Raw genomic sequence first — 21,080 nt, forward strand, 5'->3', positions numbered from 1 at the left:
GGCTCATATCACGCTGGACCACAGAAGAGGACCACGGATACAATCGCCCCAGTGCTCACCCCCCTCTCCCCTCAACTTCCTCTCCCCTCCCCATGATGATCTGTCTCCTACTGCATCAAGACTGTCTGGAAATGTGTCTCTCTTATCAGTTCACAGACAGCTCCCTGAAGTGACATAATACCTCCAGGCTCCATCACCCAGATGTACATCCACAACAAGAAAACATTGTGTGTGTTTGTCCATGAGGAGGTGTGTGTATGTGTGTGTCTGTAATGTGCCACCGTATCAAATACAGAGCTATATGTTTATATATCCCCCTCTGCAGCTTGTTATGGTCTAATCTCACATGTTGATTTTGAAAGATGATTGTGGTTTGGCCAATGTACAATCACAACAATATCAGTCACTGACAAGTAAAGTGAATAGATGACATGTCTTGTGACTAGACTCAAACATGTCATAGTGAGATATATAGTGATATCGAATGGGTGAGCGGGTGGTGCATCTAGCTGTTTTATAGAACAAGTGTTAAGAGTGATGACATTTACCCCTTCCTGTGCCCTCACACACACATATCGTTGGAGTCAACCAGTTTATCCCGCCTTTGGATTTTCCTGGTGCAGACCATAAATGCAAAAACCTTTCTGCCTGTTAGCACAATACTGCCACCCCCAGTAATGCACAGTGCACTGCATTTTACACTTGTTCTTATCACATAGTTCGTCAAATCACCACTACATATTACAATCATGTGCACTGAGTGAATTTAACAAATATTATATATACCTACACAAGTCTGGAACCCAGTCTCCCCCCACCCAGTCTCTCCCCAAAATAAACTCAGATCAAAACACAACCAAAAGTAATATATGGACTATTTTACAACAATTTTACCACTAATCTGAGTTTTGATGTGAAGGGCACTGCTGCCTGCCTGTAGGCCATCTCTGTTTCTCTCTCTAGGGAGTACTGATGGCACAGCGGAAGTGGATGCGGATATGACGTTTTCTGAAACCCACCCACAACAATCGCCGCACGTTGAGGGGATTTGATTAATCTGGACCGGGAGCTCGTATAGGCATGTTTTGCACCGGGTATTTGGTATTTAATTAGGATCCCCATTAGCTCTTGCAAAAGCAGCAGCTACTCTTCCTGGGGTCCACACAAAACATGAAATATAATACAGAATGACATAATACAGGACATAATTTAGACAGGGTAAAAGTTGATTGCATTCGTTTTGGAACCTGGCTGCCTCCCAGGCGTGAGCCAGGTGCAGGTTAACGTTTATTTCCATGAGTCTTGTCCTGGAGGCAGCACTGAGCGATTTCCCATTCGATAGGCCAGCTGAAGAGTCAAAATGGCTATATTGTTAGAATTAATGCATTTAAAAATATATATATTTTTGGTCGCAATTTAAGATTAGGGTTAGGCATTAGGGTTATCAGTGTGATTAAGGTTACACGTAACGGGACATAGACTGGTGTGCTGCGGCTCGGTATAATCGAATCTGCCCACTGTATTATGAAATGCTCGGAAAAGTTGTGAAAATAATCACGGTTTCTCGCACGAATTACACCTGTGCATGGGAAACGCAGTCATTCACGAGTCTGTAATACTGTAAAAATAACACAATTAATTTTGGAACAGTGAGCCTCAGAGGAGGTTGGTGACACCTCAATTGGGGATGACGGACTCGTGGTAATGGCTGGAGCGGAATCGTGGAATGTTATCAAGTACGCCGAACACATGGTGTCCATGCCTTTTCCATGTGTTTGATGCCATTCCATTTGTTCTATCCATTATTATGAGCCGTCCTCCCCTCGGCAGCCTCCGTTACCATTGCCAAGCGTAAAGAATCTACAGACACACAATTGAAGACCGATACAAAGAAGCTGAAGCAGGTTGCAAAATACATAGGTGGCGGACTAAGAGCCAAAAAAGACCAAGGTATTGGTACATTTAGCCAACTAGTTACAACACTCGGCTAGCTAGCTAACACTGAGGAAATACTGATAGGAAACATCCATGGAAAAATATCTTGCCATTTAGCTAAGTTAGGCTACATTGTGACACTGACAACATAACATATCAAATGTTTGGCTGCCAGTTACATGTAAAATACAGACTTATAATGTTGCAATTGCATCTCTCTGAGTCTGACTGCATGACTTCAATAACTCCTGCTTCAAATGTGTCACTGATGCGTTTTAATGGGCCAGCATCTGTCAGATACATGTTTTCACAGATTGTATGCTTTATTAACTGTGTGGAAACCTATTTCTCTGCTTATTCCTGAACTATGTTTACCCTTAAAACCTGACTCATTTAATCATACCTAGCTATGTTGTTAAGTCTATGTGTTGTCTTTGTACTTTATCCTGTTTGATGTCATCCTTCTCTCCAGGTTTGGGGAAATGTTCATGCTGAACCCAGATCTTCCCTGTGAGGAGAGGCTTGGACCACAGGCCATGCTGGAGAGGAGGCTGGGCAGCCTCACTGCTAAAGACCACCAGGAAGTGACATGTATCCTGCACACTGAAGGCACTTTGCAGAAACTTTTGTGCATGTTCGTCTGTTGCATTTCTTTTTCTCACTGCGAATGGAGTATGTTTGTGAGGGAGGACCATATTATTTTGAACAACTTGGGCTCTTATGGTATGACTTGTTCTCTCTAGACATAAATCAGGCCCAAATTAGTTTGGCTTGATGGTACTCAACTGAAGCCTGTTTCCTTTGTCTTACCTGCATGATGTAACTTTGACCTCTGACCCCTGCGCTTGTGTCTGTTTCCTCCAGCTGTTTCTGTTGGTGCTTAGGTTGTTGCAGCTCTTGTCGACTGCTGCTCTCTCTGCAGCCCCTGTCACTGAAGCCTCCCCATCAGCCAAGGGTACAGCCTGACTGAAGGCTTTTGGGTTGTTCTACGAAATGAGTGCATTTTGCATCCCTTTTGATATTTTTAAGTAGAAATTGTGCACCAATATTGGATTTTAAAAGCATTTTATATTACATGAAGTGCCCTTTAATATAGACCACATGGAGTATTCAATAAATCAGATTTTTTACATGAATAAAGACTTGCTAAAGTGCCAAAATCCCGCATTTTGATGTGTCTCCATGCACCCTCTGTGAATCTAGGAAGATTTTAACCCACTTAATCCCAACATTTCTCCAAGTTGTTGCCATTATTGTAAAGCCATTGTTATTTTGTTGCTTTGACAGTCATTTCTCAAGATCAATATTTATTTAATGTGATTAGTGATTAATTTACATCTGTCCCTCATTTTAAGGTCAACCCTGTTACGTGAACTGAACTCTCATTTTAATGTGGTGAAGCTATTCCTTTTAAAATATTTTTTAAACATCTAATAGTCAAATCATAGTGTAAAAGCAGGTGAGCTGGTTCTACTCTTTTTTTTTTGACCATGTTCTGATGTTTTGTGGGAAAATGAGCAGGTCGAACATAATAACCCTGTGTTACCCATAGATAGACAGGCTAGAAATGTTTTAACGATTCAATTTTTGGGGTGAAACTTACTTTCAATTTCCCCTCCCTGTTGCACACAACAATCTTCCATTCCCCCTGTCCCAATGGGATTTATGTCTGTTTTATCGTTAAATAGTCAACTCGTTAATTTATTTGGTACTTAATAGGCACATACTATAGATTTTTTAAATTTAACCTCTTGAGATGGGAAAACATTTATTTATGAAGTTGAATATGTGCTCTTAATGATAAAATTAGGTGTAATCAAAAGTTACTACTCAAAAGGCACCCAATTTGTGGAACAAACCTTTTATTTATTAGTGTGCATGTGTTCATTGCGGTTGTATGTTACCCTTGTTATAGTTCACAGGCTCTGTGTGTATCCTTATCTGATCCAAATATCTTCCTCATAGCAAGGCAGCCTCAGGTAGCCTGCCTGGAAAGAGTCCCTTACAGAATAAACCTCCCAAAGAGATCCCCTCAGAGCCCGAGGTCTCCCCAGGGACCAAGAGACCTTAGGGGGGAAGGGCAAGAGAGGAGGGAAGAAGGCAAAAAAGAAAGTCAGGGGAGACTGAGACAGGTTTGTCAGTGGGACAGAAACCCAGTAACTCCCAAGTGCCGCAGCATAGCCTTGAAGGTGAGTTAGAAAGAGAGCAGTGAAAAGGAGGGACCCAGTGACCGGGAGGAGTTACAGCTGACCAATGAGGAGGACAGCGAGGCATCTGAGGAACCAAAGCCAACAGGGCCAAGAAAGGGAAAGGAGGCAAGAGTTCAGCTCCACAGAGAAGTAGTGGAAGCAAGAAGAAAGAGAAGAGGAAGATGAGGATTGGGAGGGAGATGGGGATGAAGCCGGCCAGGCGGAAGGTGGGGAAGGGTGAAGACGAGTGGTTAAAGGTCTACCTGGAGAAGACTGGGTGCTGGTTGTGTGTGGGTGGGGCAGCCGCCACTGTTCTCCAAGCAGGCCACCTAGCCCATGACCAACATCGTAGCCGTGGACGGAGACAGTCACATGAAGGATCTGGGCAGCAAGTACGACCCCACCTGAATGACCTCCACCAGAAAGTGCTAGGTGGACAAGGAGTGGTGGGAAGTGACGAATCTGAGAGAGACATCCAGGAGGAAACAGGTGAGAATGAGACGCACATCCACACACTTTAATTTATACAGCTTGTCATATACACTCCTCTCTCTGCTCTAGCTCCAGGGGAAGTTGCTGGACAAGCCGTTACCCACATCAATAGCAGAGTTCAAAAACCACCCCCTGTACGCCCTGAAGAGACTACTGAGATATGAAGCTCTTTAACACCCCCAGCAGCAATCCTGGGGTACTCCAGGGGAGACCCCGTCTACTCCAGGTAAGCAGCACACATAACAGGGATTTTTTCATAACTGATTTTGAATGCAAAGAATTAGATAGAGGGCTGTTTAAAATGATAAAGTTGTTTCAAAGCAGAGTTAATGGAAATTATGTTCTTTTTTTGGAGGTAATGTAAATATATTATTGTGGTGTTTATAGAGATTGCATTTGGTATCCAAAACAAATGTATATTTTTTGATTGTGAAAAGTAATTAGAAATACAGTAGTACTTATTTGCATCTGGGTTATCCACCGGGACTGTATTCACGCACTACACTCCAAAGACACATTGCTGAAGGAGGCACGCACCCTCCGTCTAGGAGAGAAGCCCTACAAGGTGAGCAGGGTCGTATTCATTAGGGCACACCGTAGCAACCCCCCCCCCCCCCCACACACACACACACACACATAGAGAGACAGAGATGGTGATAGGTTGTTCGAATCGCTCTCGGAAGGCCAGGATGACATCAGAGCAGAAGGACAAAGATGACATGCCCCTGCTTGGTAAATGGCAGACAGAGGAGTACCAGCCACCAGTAGCTGTAGATGGCAGGGTATGATTACTCTCTAATAAAATGTTGTGTATATTACAGTGTATTAACCATTGAGTTAGGTGTATGTTTGTTTTCTCCAGGTGCCTCGTAATGACTTTGGCAACATGTTCCTGTTCAAGCCCTGCATGTTGCCAGTAGGCTGTGTCCATCTTCAACTGCCAAACCTCAAGAGTAGCTAAGAAGCTGGACATGGACTGTGCCTCTGCTGTCGCTGGCTTTGACTTCCACCATGGTGGCTACTTTCATGCTGAGTATGTTTCTCCTTGTCTGTGTGACTGTATGTGCATATGTATGGTTGTGGAATTGTTTGTTTCTGACATGTATGCTGATTTTACATAGTATGTTTCTGTGTGTTTATTTTCTAGAACGGATGGCTACATTGTGTGTGTGTGTGTGTGTGTGAGGAGCATGAGGAGATCCTGAGAGCAGCTTGGGTGGAAGACCAAGAGACCCAGAGATATAGTAGAAAAAGGTATATAGTGTGTCTGAATGTGTTTGTGAAAACACAATTAGCTCAAAGCTCACCTTTTGTAACCGCCACTCGTATTGTACAGTTGTATTTAATTAAATGCATATTTTATGCAATTAATCCTCTTTATGGAGGTGTCTTTTTTAAACATATACTACAGTGTAGTACAGACAATGTTTGTTATGTTAGTGCTGCTCATATTTTATTCACATGTATCTTGTGTGTGTTTTCCAGAAGCAGGAAAAGAGAGCCGTGTCTAACTGGACTCTGCTGGTGAAGGCCCTGCTGATCAGGGAGACACTCCAGCGGTGCTATGGGAAGAAAGGCCCAACAGCCGGGGGAGGACTGGACCAACTGAAGAGCCAGAACGGGGACAGGGTCTGTCGTCTGAAGAGGTGGGGGACGAGGAGGGTGGGCAAACACAGCTGCTGCCACACTGGCACAGACCTGGCCCCAGGACAGTGGCACAGGGGGACCAAACGGGAGAAAAGGGTCCCGTTTGAGAAAGTATGTGTTCTTCATGTTTCCAGAACGGATCAGAGCCAATATTCACTATTTGTTTCAGTGCTGATCTAGAATCTGTTTTGCCTTTTAGATCATAATGAATAAGATTACATGGACATGGAGGACCAGATCCTAAATCAGCACTCCTACTTTAAGACACTATGAATACGGGACCAGAAGTAGGTCAGACAGACAGGTGTCATAATGACATTAGTGTTCCGTGATACTCGGTTCTCGGTTCCTGATGTCTTACAGGAGATATAGGTCATTGTAATCCCTGTGGACCAAGACCTACAAAGCAGCCTGGCACAAACTCAAACCTGTACTGCTGCAGATGGTGGACCCCCCCCCCCCATTACACTCCTAAGCTGCTGATGTGTGTATGTTTGTACGGGCACGTAAATGGGGGAGCTCAGTTTTTTGTCTCTACTCTATATTGGTAGAAATAATGTTTTGGTAAAAATGTATTGGTATTAAAAGACGGGGAAATTATTTAAATGTAGATTAATTTGTAAATTCACCAGAAACTAATGTCAGACAGTCTATTTATATTTGGGTCCCGTCTTGAAGAACGGAACTGTCCAATGGTTGTCATATCTGGCGACACGGAAGTGGCGTAAACTGAATATTCGTGTACTTCCTGTCTTCTGCTTAACCTGGGGTGCTGATCAAGAATTGGTTCTCTTTTGTAAAGCCAGGTTTGGCTTCAATTGCAAGGCGACCCAACGCAGTCCGCAAGGTAAGTATAGACAGCAGTACTTGGTGGGAAGGTATATGATAACGATAAAGCGGAGTAGTTTGTTAACGAGCCCCAGATGGCCTTGTTTATATGCCAATCTCCGGCCTAGAGTGTGAGGCGGTTGCGAAGGGGTTCCAGCGACTCGTTAGCTAGCTAACTAGCTAGCTATCAGGTGTGGATAATTCCAGGCTGGAACAATGGCACAGCTGTTTTTTTTTTTTTACCATGTCTAGGTCTCGCATATCGTATTTGATGGATTATTAAACTATTGAGTTGGAAAGCTGATTTTGTGTTAACCTCCAGTGTATTACTATATTGCTATCTAACGTTAACATGTAACGTTAGCACCCCAAGTGAGGGAGGGTTTAAAAAACCTCTAATATAATCTTTAAAATCAAATGGATACGAAACTATTTAAGAAATAAGGATTGCATTTAGAATATAATCCCTAATTAAATATTCCAACAGATTGGTGGTCTAGATATTTTACTCAAATGCAACGGTGATGTGGGTAAGATCCCTATTAAGCTTTCTAACTACTTCTAACTTGGAATCAACTTTCCCCCACATAGATATACAGTACCAGTCAAAAGTTTGGACACATTTTACTCATTCCAGAGTTTCTTTATTTTTACTATTTTCTACATTGTAGAATAATAGTGAAGACAAACTAGGAAATTACACATGTGGAATCATGTAGTAACCAAAAAAGTGTTAAACAAATCATTATATTTTAGGTTCTTCAAAGTAGCCACCCTTTGCCTTGACAGCTTTGCACACTCTTGGCATTCTCTCAACCAGCTTCACCTGGAATGCTTTTCCAATGGTCTTGAAGGAGTTCCCCAATATGCTGAGTACTTGTTGGCTGCTTTTCCTTCACTCTGCAGTCCAAACCATCTCAATTTGGTAGAGGTCGGTTGATCTCATGTAGCTGGGTGAGAGAATGCCAAGAGTGTGCAAAGCTGTCAAGGCAAAGGGTGGCTACTTTGAAGAATCTCAATTATAAAATATATTTAGATTTGTCTAACACTTTTTTTGGTTACTACATGATTTCATATGTGTTATTTTATAGTTTGGATGTCTTCACTATTATTTTACAATGTAGTAAATAGTAACAATAAAGAAACCCTTGACTGAGTAGGTGTGCCCAAACTTTTGACTGGTACTGTACTTTCTGGAATAATAAAGAAATAAAATACAAAAATAAGTGTGTTTCCAGAACTGGTTTGACAACAGTGTTGGGTTAAACAATTGTTGAATAATGATGGAGAACTATATGATTATCCAGAATTCATAAATACATAATGTTACATTCACTCTTGAGGAGTATCAAATAGTTGTAAGAGCTGTCCCTAATGGTGCTTTTCTTCTTTTAGGGAAATATAACAGTACTCCAAGTGCAACTGTTGAGGATTTTGAAGCCTCAATTCAGATAGATAGAATTGACATTATAAATGTAATAATATACATACATGTATGTATGTATGAAAACTCTAAGATGTTACTATTGTATGGCAGCCCCCCGCACCTCTGATTCAGAGGGGTTGGGTTAAATGCAGAAGACACATTTCAGTTGTATGCATTCCGTTAGTACAACTGACTAGGTATCCCCCTTTCCCTTATTCCCTCTGCTAGAATATACTGGAATGCAGCCCTAGGACAAGTGAACTGGGACAGTCTCGTTGTTGTCTGGCAAATATTGTATTTCTAATAAGGTGAAAGAAGTATCATACAAACTCATTCATAGAATCTACCCTGTAAAGACCTTTTATTATACACAGATTCACGATAGCTATTGATAACAAATGTGTATTTTGTGGTTGTGACCCAGAGACTCTTGACCATTTATTTTGGGACTGTTCTTATGTCAGAAGATATTGGAGTGAGTTTGAAGATTTTAAAAGAAACCACTATTAATGTTAATTTGAAAGACTCTGGTATTATGTTTTATTTTGATCCAAATGATATGGACCCTGATTGAAACTTTCATTTGTAATTTATTTTCATATTGTTTAACATAATTTTAAAATAATGTTTCAATTATATCAGTAATTTATATAATCTACACTCCTCTAGTTACATTTAGTTGGAAGTTTAGTATTTGGACCCATATTCCTAGAACGCAATGACTACATCAAGCTTGTGACTAGAAACTTGTTGGATGTGTTTAGTTTTGGTTGTTTAACATTATGTTGTGCCCAATAGAAATTAATGGTAGACCATGGAGGCATCCACATTAATGTAGAAATGTTCAGAAACAAGTAATATTTTTGTTTACGATAAAAGTGACACTACATTATTTGCCATTCATTTCTATTGGGCACAACATAATCCAAAACGCAACTAAACAAACTGCAAATCCATTCAACAAGTTGGTAGAAGAGTCACAAGCTTGATTTTTAGTCATTGCTTGTTAGGGATATGGGACCGAATACTAAACTTTTGACTAAATGTAGTAAATTTGTTCAAATACCTATGACACCTTAAAATCTGGGGGGGACTATTTACATGAAAGGGCATTCATTTCTAAACAGGAAAACCTCTGTTTGAAAATACCCTCAAATAAAAGGTGACATTCTGTACTGTCGCCTCATTTAAAACATTTGATCTTAAATCCAAAATCTGTAGTATAGAGCCAAATTAAGTTTAGGGAGTGTATGTAAAGTTACGAATGTCACCCTGCATAAGTGCCTATTTATAGCGTGGAGGGAATGCAAACAAGCGTCTGGCACTGACCTGGGGCCAGGTCGATTTTGCAAGTCACATATTACAACTTCTGGCTGCCCACTGTGGTGATCTTATGGCTTCATGTTAATGCTGCATACGTGCATCACAACCTGTAGGACAGGATCAGATATCTGAGAGAAACCTACAATCACAACACCGCCAACTACATCAAGGTGCTTTTGAGATTGCAAGTCATTAATTAGTTGGCTAAATAATCCTGTTTTTGATTATTATGGCTAGCTGGACTCTGTGTCACGCAGCTGCTCATGTTTACTGTCCTACCAACTTGTCTGTACTGTAAAACATTGTCATGTAGCTAATCCTTTAAACTGCTGCATTAACCTGTTACTCATGCTTTGTATCCCACACGTGTTTACTTACTGTTTGTCTAGTGTACAGTACAACTAAAAGAAAGTGCTAGGGGTAATGGAAGATCTGAAGAGTATATCTGAAGCTTTGGTTGGAGAGAAGTTTTACCAGATCTCTACTCAGTGGCTGGGTATTAGTGCAGACTGCTCTGTCTTGTGCAGAGAGAGAACTTGACTGGAGTACAAGTTACATTAATCTAAGTACAGAAGATTTAGATGAATGAACACCATGCCTGGCAAGCCATCTCTCCTCCCTGACCCAGTTCTTCTAGATCATGGAACTTGATTTCCTTATAAATCTCTTTTTAAAGTAACACTCAACCATTATCTGTTTTTTTTTGCAACAGCTAACCCATTATATTTTTCCCCTTTCATCCCTCCCTCCTTTTCTACAGTTCTTTGTGTCCTCTCAGACCATCCACCTCGTCGGTTCCTCATGAAAGACGGGGAGTGTAACTTCTTCTGCTTCTTCCGTTGCTGCTGAGTGGTGTCGGGCTAGTCTGTGGAACCTTGTTCTCTGGGAGCTGTAGTTCCCCCGGTGGAGCTGACGGCCGGAGAGTTGTCAGTCAGTCCCAGAGAGAGAGAGGCTCTGCCGGGGAATGTCTGTGGACATGAACAGCCAGGCCTCTGACAGCAATGAGGATGACTTCGGGGTCAACTCGGAGGAGGAGGACGAGGATGACGACGGGGGTGACGATGAGGACCAGGGGGACATAGTGGACTACTACGACGGCGTGGCCGGAGACATGGAGCAGCAGGGGGCTGACTCGTTTGACCCAGAGGAGTACCAGTTCACCTGCCTCACCTACAGTGAGATCCAGAAGGTGCTCTGCAAGGAGGTCAACAGTATCGCCGCCATCCTGAAGGTTGGTGTTGAGCTTGTCTGTGGGGTAGTTGTTACCATTAACCACAGATCTAGGATCAGATTACCATTCCCTCAATTGTAACCATAACAATTAGAGGTGTGAAAATATCTGACCCTAGGTTAGTGGGCATGCATGATTCATTCGCATCAGAACGGGTGTGCATTACCCCAAATTAAATGGGGAACTGAGAAATCTGCCCATATCAGTGGCAAGATATGATAGAGATGATATCTAGGTATAGGAGTTCCTTGTCGTCTCGGTATTTATCAGTTTGAAGAAGTATGTAAATGAAAATGGTTGAAGATGATGGTGTGCAGCCTGCTGGGAACAGCTGTATTGATACGTTGCCTTCTCCTGATGCTCATGCTGCTCTCTCCCTCCTCTCTGGACAGGTTTTACCTGCTGTAGCCAAACTGGTCCTTGTGCATTTTCACTGGCAAGTGTCACAAATACTGGACAGGTAAACGCACACATGCATTGTCATACTCACTCACTTATATATTCATACACATGCATAGCAAATATTGTGATATACTGGTACTAATTCTATTTCTGATGCCCTCATTTTTATTTTGCCTTTCAGATACAAGTCCAACTCATCTCAGTTGCTGTCTGAGGCCCAGGTCCAGCCCAGCAGCACCTGCAGATCAGTTCCTGTAAGAACTAAAAGTGCTCTTTTGTCTTAGTGAGTGTGTCTGTAATGTATTTGGGTAAAGTTAAAGGTGGTATCTGGAAAGGCAAGGCGACTCAATGTTCCAGTTGTGTAGGTGTTCTGAACTAAACACCAACTAAAAGGTCACTGACCAGATATGGCACTTGGGCCACTATTTGAGAATCACTGGTATGTAATATTGGTATGTTTTAATGTTTTGTGGGTCTCCAGACCCCTCAGTCCCTCCAGTGTGGGGTGTGTCTGCAGCTGGTTCGGAGGGATGCCCTGCTCGCGCTGCCCTGCCAGCACTCCTTCTGCAAAACATGCTGGGAGCAGCATTGCACTGTACTCGTCAAAGATGGGATGGGAGTGGGTAAGCAGCACTGCTAGGGATGATACGACCTGTCAAAGTGTTAAGTCAGGAGCTGGCTCTTCCTTTGAAGGGAGTGATGTGATAGGCTTTGAAGAGGACCCCTGGTGGGATATTTATTTACCAGTATTTGATAGCTTTTATGTGCAATCAGATTCAGATGTATTTTTACCTTTAGATGTTTTGGTAATAAATTAAAAAATGTTATGCATGTGTTTCTCCCAGATCATATTTTTTTAATGCTCTGTGTGTATGCATCATCTTCAAACGTTCAAATGATGTGTGTGTTTGTCTGTGTGTGCAGGTATCTCCTGTATGGCTCAGGATTGTTCCCTCCAAATGCCAGAGGACTTTGTGCTCCCGCTGCTGCCTGGTGAGGAGCTGAAGGACAAATATAGACGCTACCTCTTCAGGGACTATGTGGAGGTACAAGTCTTTGCGTGTCCCTCTGGTGGTCTGGCTGGCTGCTTGTTGGTGCTTCCCACTCAGTCTGCCCTTTTTCTATTAGTCTCTCCCAGTTTGCCTTTGTCTCTCACTGCACCTTTTGTTCTTGGACAGGAAACAGTGAACAACCACACTGTCCGCATACACTGCTTTAATCATTATTTTTTACAATCAACGTCTTCATTTCTGTCATTTAGCTAGTGTGTGCATGTTTATCAAGTGCTCTCTACCTATTGAACATGTCTGTAACAGTGAGTAAGGCCCAGTCAGTTTCTAGGCACTGCCGGTAAGGCCCAGTCTCTCCCTCCTTCAGAGCCACTTCCAGCTGCAGCTGTGTCCAGGGGCAGACTGCCCCATCGTCATCCAAGTGCAGGAGCCACGGGCCCGCAGAGTACAGTGCATCCGCTGCAATGAGGTCTTCTGGTGAGACACGCACAGATGCTCGCGCATACAACTCTTACGCACAGATGCCCGCGCATACAGCTCTTACGCAGAGATTAATGCACAAGGTGTCAAATAATATGCATCATGTCAGATGAACATATGCACTGATCATATCATTGACTCCCTGCAGATGCCCTTTTTAATGTTTCTCTCTACACCCGCCCTCAGTTTCAAATGCCGGATCATGTACCACGCCCCAACAGACTGCCCAACCATCCGAAGGTGGCTAACCAAATGTGCAGATGATTCAGAGACCGCCAACTACATCAGTGCACACACTAAAGATGTAAGACTGCACACACACACACACAATTAAAGCAATTGTGTGATTTTCCAATATTTTCCTTTGCTTTTGTACATAATGTTTAATAGTGTGTATTTTTCAGTGTCCTAAGTGCAATATCTGCATTGAGAAGAATGGAGGCTGCAATCACATGGTGAGTGAGGATGGAATCCAGCATTATCTTAAGGTTATGCCAACTATGGGCATATTGACATTTGTATTAGTGTTCTCTAAATCTCTGGCACTTTTAAAGTCATTTCAAACTATACATGTTCTTTATATTGTCTCTCTTTAATCAGGCTTTAAATGAATCAGACAACTAGCTAGACAACTGCAGGACAACCTCCATCTTATGACATCAGAATTATTCAAATACAATTTGCCCAATTAGAATTCCCCTTGAGAGAGACTGCCTACTGCTTTCTTGCCGGGCTATAAGCTGAAGATTTCAGTAATGCTTTAGCTCCTTTCTTTATTCAGACCAGACACTTTGAAATACTAATTGATTCTAAAGTCATTGAATGATATTCTATGTAATGTTAGAGCTGCTAGATGACTGATGTTGCATTTCCTCTGTCTGTTTCAGCAATGCTCCAAGTGCAAACACGGTATGTATCCAATTATACAGCTACTTACAGCTTTACACCTAATTAGCTTTTCTACCGATCATCATTTGTCAGTTCAACTGACTCCAGCCATATGTAACCCATTTTGACATTCATATCATATTGTTTTTTTCACTAATGTCAGCATCACTGTGTGTGTAGACTTCTGCTGGATGTGTCTGGGGGACTGGAAGACCCATGGCAGTGAGTACTATGAGTGCAGTCGCTACAAGGAGAACCCAGACATCGTCAACCAGAGCCAGCAGGCACAGGCCAGAGAGGCCCTCAAGAAATACCTCTTCTACTTTGAAAGGGTGAGATGCATACACACAAACATGCTACTATCACTGACAGTCAAACTTCTGCTCACACTGAGTATTATGTGGAATTAAGTTAACCTTTCTGAAGTATCAAGCTGTTTAATGTAAATAGATGACATTAACGACATCAAATAACTGCGTGGCCAGAGTAACTGTGTCAATCAGGTGGCCTGTGGTTTGTTTAGTACTTGGCGCCACCACCATCAGCACCTGTAATGTCAACCAGAGCCATATAATTTAGAATAAAATATTATATTAATACATACTGTGCACTTTCAAGGATAGTATATACATGCATGTTCCTCAGTCACACATACTTACACAGAAGTAGTCTTCACATTCTCTTGTACTTCTAGGTACTTTTAGATCATGGGAACTCAATCTCCCATACATGTGAAATACCTCATGTTAAAAACAAATCTGTGAATGTTACAAGCAATGACATCATGTCAAATTAACACTGAGATACCTCTCAGAATCACCCAGAACATGCTATAAGTATTAGAGGTCGACCGATTAATCGGGGCCGATTTCAAGTTTTCATAACAATCGGAAATCGGTATTTTTGGGCGCCGAATTATTATTATTATTATTATTATTATATATATTTTTTTTACACCTTTATTTAACTAGGCAAGTCAGTTAAGAACACATTCTTATTTTCAATGACGGCCTAGGAACGTTCTGCATCGTTCAGGGGCAGAAAGACAGATTTTTAACCTTGTCAGCTCAGGGGATTCAATCTTGCAACCTTACAGTTAACTAGTCCAATGCTCTAACACTGATTACATTGCACTCCACGAGGAGCCTGCCTGTGCCGCGAATGCAGTAAGCTAAGGTAAATTGCTAGCTAGCATTAAACTTATCTTTATAAAAAACAATCAATCAATGACTGTCATTGCTCCAATGTGTACTTAACCATAAACATCAATGCCTTTCTTAAAATCAATACACAAGTATATATTTTTAAACCTGCATATTTAGCTAAAAGAAATCCAGGTTAGCAGGCAATATTAACCAGGTGAAATTGTGTCATTTCTCTTGCGTTCATTGCACGCAGAGTCAGGGTATATGCAACAGTTTGGGCCGCCTGGCTCTTTGCGAACTAATTTGCCAGAATTTTACGTAATTATGACATTGAAGGTTGTGCAATGTAACAGGAATATTTAGACTCATGGATGCCACCCGTTAGATAAAATACGGAACGGAATAAACGTTTTGTTTTCGAGGTGATAGTTTCCGGATTAGTCAAAGGTATATGGTTTAGAGAGAAATAGTCGACGCGTTATAATTCCTGTAATAACTTGCGGCTAAACTTGACAGGGATTCCTTCGTTATTTTACCGTTCATGTCTTCCATAGAGAATGTCTTGATCTACTTCAAATAAGGTCTGTGTTTCGTGCAGGCTTAAACCGCTTCGACGTTTTGATACCCGTGTAAATCTCACTAGGATAAGGTAACGTTTGTCAACATATTTTCATAAATCCACTCTACAAAAAAAATGATCTTTGCTTATATTTAGCCGATATTGATCAGTTACCTTGTCCTATGGATATCTACACAGTTATAAAATTGGCAAGGTGGTGTAAGCCTACACGAAACACAGACCTTATTTTAAGTGAATCTAAAAATATCCTATGGAATAAATGAAGGAACCGCTTTTCAGATTTTGCTAGAAGGTGTCATGGGAATTATGACTCGCACTTTGGTCGTCAATTCTTACCATGCCCATTATTAAAATAGGATTTCCTGCATATAGAAATGACAGTTTTTGTTTTCTACATTCATCACAGGTAACTTAAACTCTATTTTTATTCAAACAGTTGAGAGTATTTGTCTCCTAAGCAGACTCTTCAGTATCATTGTCACTTCAGAGCTGTGTGTGTATTTATGTATTATATTAAGTTAAAATAAGTGTTCATTGTTCATTCAGTATTGTTGCAGTTGTCATTATTACAAAAATGTGTGTGTGTGTATGATACACTGCTCAAAAAAATAAAGGGAACACTAAAATAACACATCCTAGATCTGAATGAATGAAATATTCTTATTAAATACTTTTTTATTTACATATTTGAATGTGCTGACAACAAAATCACACAAAAATGATCAATGGAAATCAAATTTATCAACCCATGGAGGTCTGGATTTGGAGTCACACTCAAAATTAAAGTGGAAAACCACACTACAGGCTGATCCAACTTTGATGTAATGTCCTTAAAACAAGTCAAAATGAGGCTCAGTAGTGTGTGTGGCCTCCACGTGCCTGTATGACCTCCCTACAACGCCTGGGCATGCTCCTGATGAGGTGGCGGATGGTCTCCTGAGGGATCTCCTCCCAGGCCAACTCCTGGACAGTCTGTGGTGCAACGTGGCGTTGGTGGATGGAGCGAGACATGATGTCCCAGATGTGCTCAATTGGATTCAGGTCTGGGGAACGGGCGGGCCAGTCCATAGCATCAATGCCTTCCTCTTGCAGGAACTGCTGACACACTCCAGCCACATGAGGTCTAGCATTGTCTAGCATTAGGAGGAACCCAGGGCCAACCGCACCAGCATATGGTCTCACAAGGGGTCTGAGGATCTCATCTCGGTACCTAATGGCAGTCAGGCTACCTCTGGCGAGCACATGGAGGGCTGTGCGGCCCCCCAAAGAAATGCCACCCCACACCATGACTGACCCACCGCCAAACCGGTCATGCTGGAGGATGTTGCAGGCAGCAGAACGTTCTCCACGGCGTCTCCAGACTCTGTCACGTGCTCAGTGTGAACCTGCTTTCATCTGTGAAGAGCACAGGGCGCCAGTGGCGTATTTGCCAATCTTGGTGTTCTCTGGAAAATGCCAAACATCCTGCACGGTGTTGGGCTGTAAGCACAACCCCCACCTGTGGATGTCAGGCCATCATACCACCCTCATGGAGTCTGTTTCTGACCGTTTGAGCAGACACATGCACATTTGTGGCCTGCTGGAGGTAATTTTGCAGGGCTCTGGCAGTGCTCCTCCTTGCACAAAGGCGGAGGTAGCGGTCCTGCTGCTGGGTTGTTGCCCTCCTACGGCCTCCTCCACGTCTCCTGATGTACTGGCCTGTCTCCTGGTAGCGCCTCCATGCTCTGGACACTACGCTGACAGACACAGCAAACCTTCTTGCCACAGCTTGCATTGATGTGCCATCCTGGATGAGCTGCACTACCTGAGCCACTTGTGTGGGTTGTAGACTCCGTCTCATGTCGCATTCAAAAGTGACCAAAACATCAGCCAGGAAGCATAAGAACTGAGAAGTGGTCTGTGGTCACCACCTGCAGAACCACTCCTTTATTGGGGGTGTCTTGCTAATTGCCTATAATTTCCACCTGTTGTCTATTTCATTTGCACAACAGCATGTGAAATGTTTTGTCAATCAGTGTTGCTTCCTAAGTGGACAGTTTGATTTCACAGAAGTGTGATTGACTTGGAGTTACATTGTGTTGTTTAAGTGTTCCCTTTATTTTTTTGAGCAGTGTATATAACATTTTTATTTATTTTTATAAATCGGCCGATTAATCGGTATCGGCTTTTTTTGTCCTCCAATAATCGGTATCGGCGTTGAAAGAGACCCAGAGACCCAGAGACTCTGCGCCACCAGAGTCTCTGGGTTCGCGCCCAGGCTGGGCTGGGTTCGCGCCCAGGCTCTGTCGCAGCCGGCCGCAACCGGGAGGTCCGTGGGGCGACGCACAATTGGCATAGCGTCGTCCGGGTTAGGGAGGGTTTGGCCGGTAGGGATATCCTTGTCTCAGTATGTAAAATGTAATAAAATGTATGCACTCTACTGTAAGTCGCTCTGGATAAGAGCGTCTGCTAAAATGACTAAAATGTAAAAATGTATGTCGTGTTTTATTTTATTACATTTTGTCATGTTTTCTTACTGTTTCTCCAGTCCAGACTGTGACTGTGTGTTTGTGTCTCTTTAGTGGGAGAACCACAATAAGAGTCTCCAGCTGGAGGCTCAGACATACCAGCGGATCCAGGAGAAGATCCAAGAGCGGGTGATGAACAACCTGGGCACCTGGATAGACTGGCAGTACCTGCAGAACGCTGCCAAGCTGCTGGCCAAGGTATTACTGCCCCTGCCTGCCTCAGTCACACACAAAGGAAAAAACACACACATTAACACGTGAATGTATAGGGATTTTCACACTACAAATTAGTATGTAACTGAGGCAGCACAGTTTGGTTCAGATTGGCATTATGGTGTGAAAGGAGTATCTGGGTACTTATTTGACCTACTACACTGTGCTTAAACCAATAGCAAGTCTTGCTTATCTCTTATCTGTTTGTCCCACAGTGTCGCTACACACTGCAGTATACTTACCCCTACGCCTACTACATGGAGTCTGGTCCTCGCAAAAAACTGGTGAGAATCCTGTCTTGTTCTGTGTGTGTGTCAGTAGTATAAGCTAACAAAGGCTTACTAAACTATATTAAATATATCTAGTCAAATGCTAATTATCTATATTATAATACCTTATGCCACTTAACTGCGGGGGGGGATCTCCCCTTACAATTTAGCACTGATTTATAAGGGGGGGGGAAAGCACGTCGTCCTGTTACATGCTACTGGCCATTTTATATTCCGCTGTGTTTTGTATTTTTGTTTATTTTCCTGGTTTTTGTGTTTTCAGAATGTTCGTTGCTGTGGGAGATCGTGCTGTCACAATGCATATGATGTAGGCAATTGTAGGCCAATTTGGAAACTGTAGAATGACTACATTACCCATAATACTCATTGACTGAACATTCCAAATTACCATTGCAATTATGCTGCGTTCAGTTGCTAGTCGGAACTAAGAAACTCAGAAATTTGACTTGGAAGCTCGTTGTGGAAACAAACTGTTTCCCACTTATGTACCAGAACCAACCAATAGGACGCTCTATGCAAATAATTTACATTCATTTGAACTCGGAGGTTCCGAGTTTCCGATAGCACTTGAATGCAGCATTATGCATCACAATAGTGAACCAAGGCATTTATTCATCACAATAGTATTTATATTGTGTAGGGCAGGCCAGTAACCTTTGCAACCAAATGATTTTACTGCGCCTGGCCGCATAGACTTATGGTCACACAAGGTGCCACCTGGGGATTCAAAAGTATTAAGTATTCTAATTATTTACATGGACATAATTGCTTTGAGGGGAATTCAGGCCTCCCGGGTGGCGCAGTGGTCTAGGGCACTGCATCGCTGCGCCACCAGAGACTCTGGGTTCGCCGGTAGGGTTATCCTTGTCTCATCGCGCACCAGCGACTCCTGTGGCGGGCCGGGAGCAGTGCGCGCTAACCAAGGGAGCCAGGTGCACGGTGTTTCCTCCGACACATTGGTGCGGCTGGCTTCCGGGTTGGAGGAGCGCTGTGTTAAGAAGCAGTGCGGCTTGGTTGGGTTGTGTTTCGGAGGACGCATGGCTTTCGACCTTCATCTCTCCCGAGCCCGTACGGGAGTTGTAGCGATGAGACAAGATAGTAATTACTAGCGATTGGATACCACAAATTGGGGAGAAAAGGGGGTTAAATTTTTAAAAAGAAAAGAGAAAAAAAAGAGGGGAATTCCACTCACATTTTTAAAGCTTTTATTTAGAAAGTTTATAAATTACAAGGGGATACAGAGGTAAAGAGGGGAGAAAACGAGGGTCAACTTGTCTCTGGCGAGGAGTCACATATGTGCTGGGAGAGTTACCACTCCGCCACGGCTCTGTACACCTACTTAAATTTGTAACCACATTTTCAGTATTTTGCACACAGGATGACATTTAGCAGTGAGCAAAATAATAGCTTATTAGCAGTATGAATTTGTGCTTTGCAGGGGAGTTATTGAGTGAACGATTCTGTGATGGTTGCAGTCCACAAAGATGAAATTGAATTGATCAGATCCATAAATGAACGGGCAGGGTGCCGCTAGTTGCTGATGTTACTTATGACATATCAAACATGCTGTCTGAAATGAATGTGTTTTTCTATCCTATTCAGTTTGAGTACCAGCAGGCCCAGCTTGAGGCAGAGATTGAGAACCTGTCTTGGAAGGTGGAGCGAGCAGACACCTACGAGAGAGGGAGTGAGGGGGAGTTGAGCGCCAATGACCGAGGGGTAAGAAAGAGGGGGGTTTGGGAGGTTTGTGGGGATATAGAGGTTTCCAGATTGGGACTTGCATTGGCTGGGAGCACAGGGGAGTTGAGGGGTATTGGCATGTCTTGGGAAATCAGAAGGACCAAAAATTTTTTTGCAGTGTATTAGTTTATTCCTTGTTTATTCCTTGTGTGAAGAATTTAACTCCTTCATGACCCTGTTTCTCTCAGGATCTGGAGAATCAGATGCACATTGCTGAGCAGAGGAGACGCACGCTGCTGAAGGATTTTCACGACACCTGAAGTTACCATCCTACTGCAAAGCACCAGCAGCTCCCTCCTTCATCCCTCCCTCATTAAGTGCTCTATTTGTCTGCTACAGGGTCTCAGAATGGCACGGTCCCCCCCATTTAGATCTGTCAACAACGCCACATTCATACACACTACACCATGAAATGAGAAAGCATGCGCATGCTCGCGCACACACACGTACACAAACACTCTTCAGAAAATAAAACATTCTTAATTTGCCTCCCACGCGGTCCCACCATCCTTCTACTTTTTTCTTCTCACATTGTTCACCTTTTTCTGGAAATGGCTGTTGATAGTTAGATCGTTTAAGAAATGGAAAATTTAAAAAATGCTGTAATTTTCAACGGTTGTACATTAATACAGAAATAGTTACTGAGTTTTTAAAACAATTTTGTTTCTTGTGTATTAATTATCACACACCAATGCCTGCAAGAGAGCAGAAACACACTGGTACCCAGGCTAGGTTCACCAGCAGTGGTGTGGTT

General features: G+C 42.6%; 1 protein-coding gene and 1 long non-coding RNA gene across 2 annotated transcripts; both read left to right on the forward strand.

Annotated features, from left to right (window-relative positions):
- The first annotated feature begins 1,552 nt into the window (after window positions 1-1,552).
- Window positions 1,553-3,086, forward strand: LOC120060740. The gene is made up of 3 exons (XR_005478264.1): window positions 1,553-1,950; window positions 2,408-2,658; window positions 2,800-3,086. It is a non-coding gene; the product is annotated as an uncharacterized LOC120060740 (long non-coding RNA).
- A 3,896-nt stretch (window positions 3,087-6,982) lies between these two features.
- LOC120061271 (E3 ubiquitin-protein ligase ARIH2-like) lies at window positions 6,983-20,984 on the forward strand. The gene is made up of 15 exons (XM_039010966.1): window positions 6,983-7,110; window positions 10,601-11,071; window positions 11,464-11,531; window positions 11,655-11,727; window positions 11,955-12,096; window positions 12,398-12,519; window positions 12,851-12,960; window positions 13,150-13,267; window positions 13,368-13,418; window positions 13,851-13,872; window positions 14,032-14,183; window positions 18,138-18,281; window positions 18,512-18,580; window positions 20,189-20,305; window positions 20,515-20,984. Exons 2-15 carry the CDS (start codon window positions 10,805-10,807, stop codon window positions 20,584-20,586), a joined length of 1,527 nt encoding a protein of 508 aa, XP_038866894.1. The 5' UTR covers window positions 6,983-7,110; window positions 10,601-10,804; the 3' UTR covers window positions 20,587-20,984.
- Window positions 20,985-21,080: the final 96 nt, after the last annotated feature.

This window comes from Salvelinus namaycush, chromosome 16 (assembly GCF_016432855.1).
Source record: "Salvelinus namaycush isolate Seneca chromosome 16, SaNama_1.0, whole genome shotgun sequence".
In the NCBI taxonomy this organism is placed as follows: domain Eukaryota; kingdom Metazoa; phylum Chordata; class Actinopteri; order Salmoniformes; family Salmonidae; genus Salvelinus; species Salvelinus namaycush.

Excerpts from the sequence above, each read along its gene's own strand:
- LOC120061271 (XM_039010966.1), top strand. The coding sequence starts at position 10,805 with ATGTCTGTGGACATGAACAGCCAGGCCTCTGACAGCAATGAGGATGAC. Across the intron at positions 11,728-11,954 it reads GCACCTGCAGATCAGTTCCT|ACCCCTCAGTCCCTCCAGTG; the intron begins GTAAGAACTAAA and ends GTGGGTCTCCAG. Across the intron at positions 12,520-12,850 it reads TCTTCAGGGACTATGTGGAG|AGCCACTTCCAGCTGCAGCT; the intron begins GTACAAGTCTTT and ends TCCCTCCTTCAG.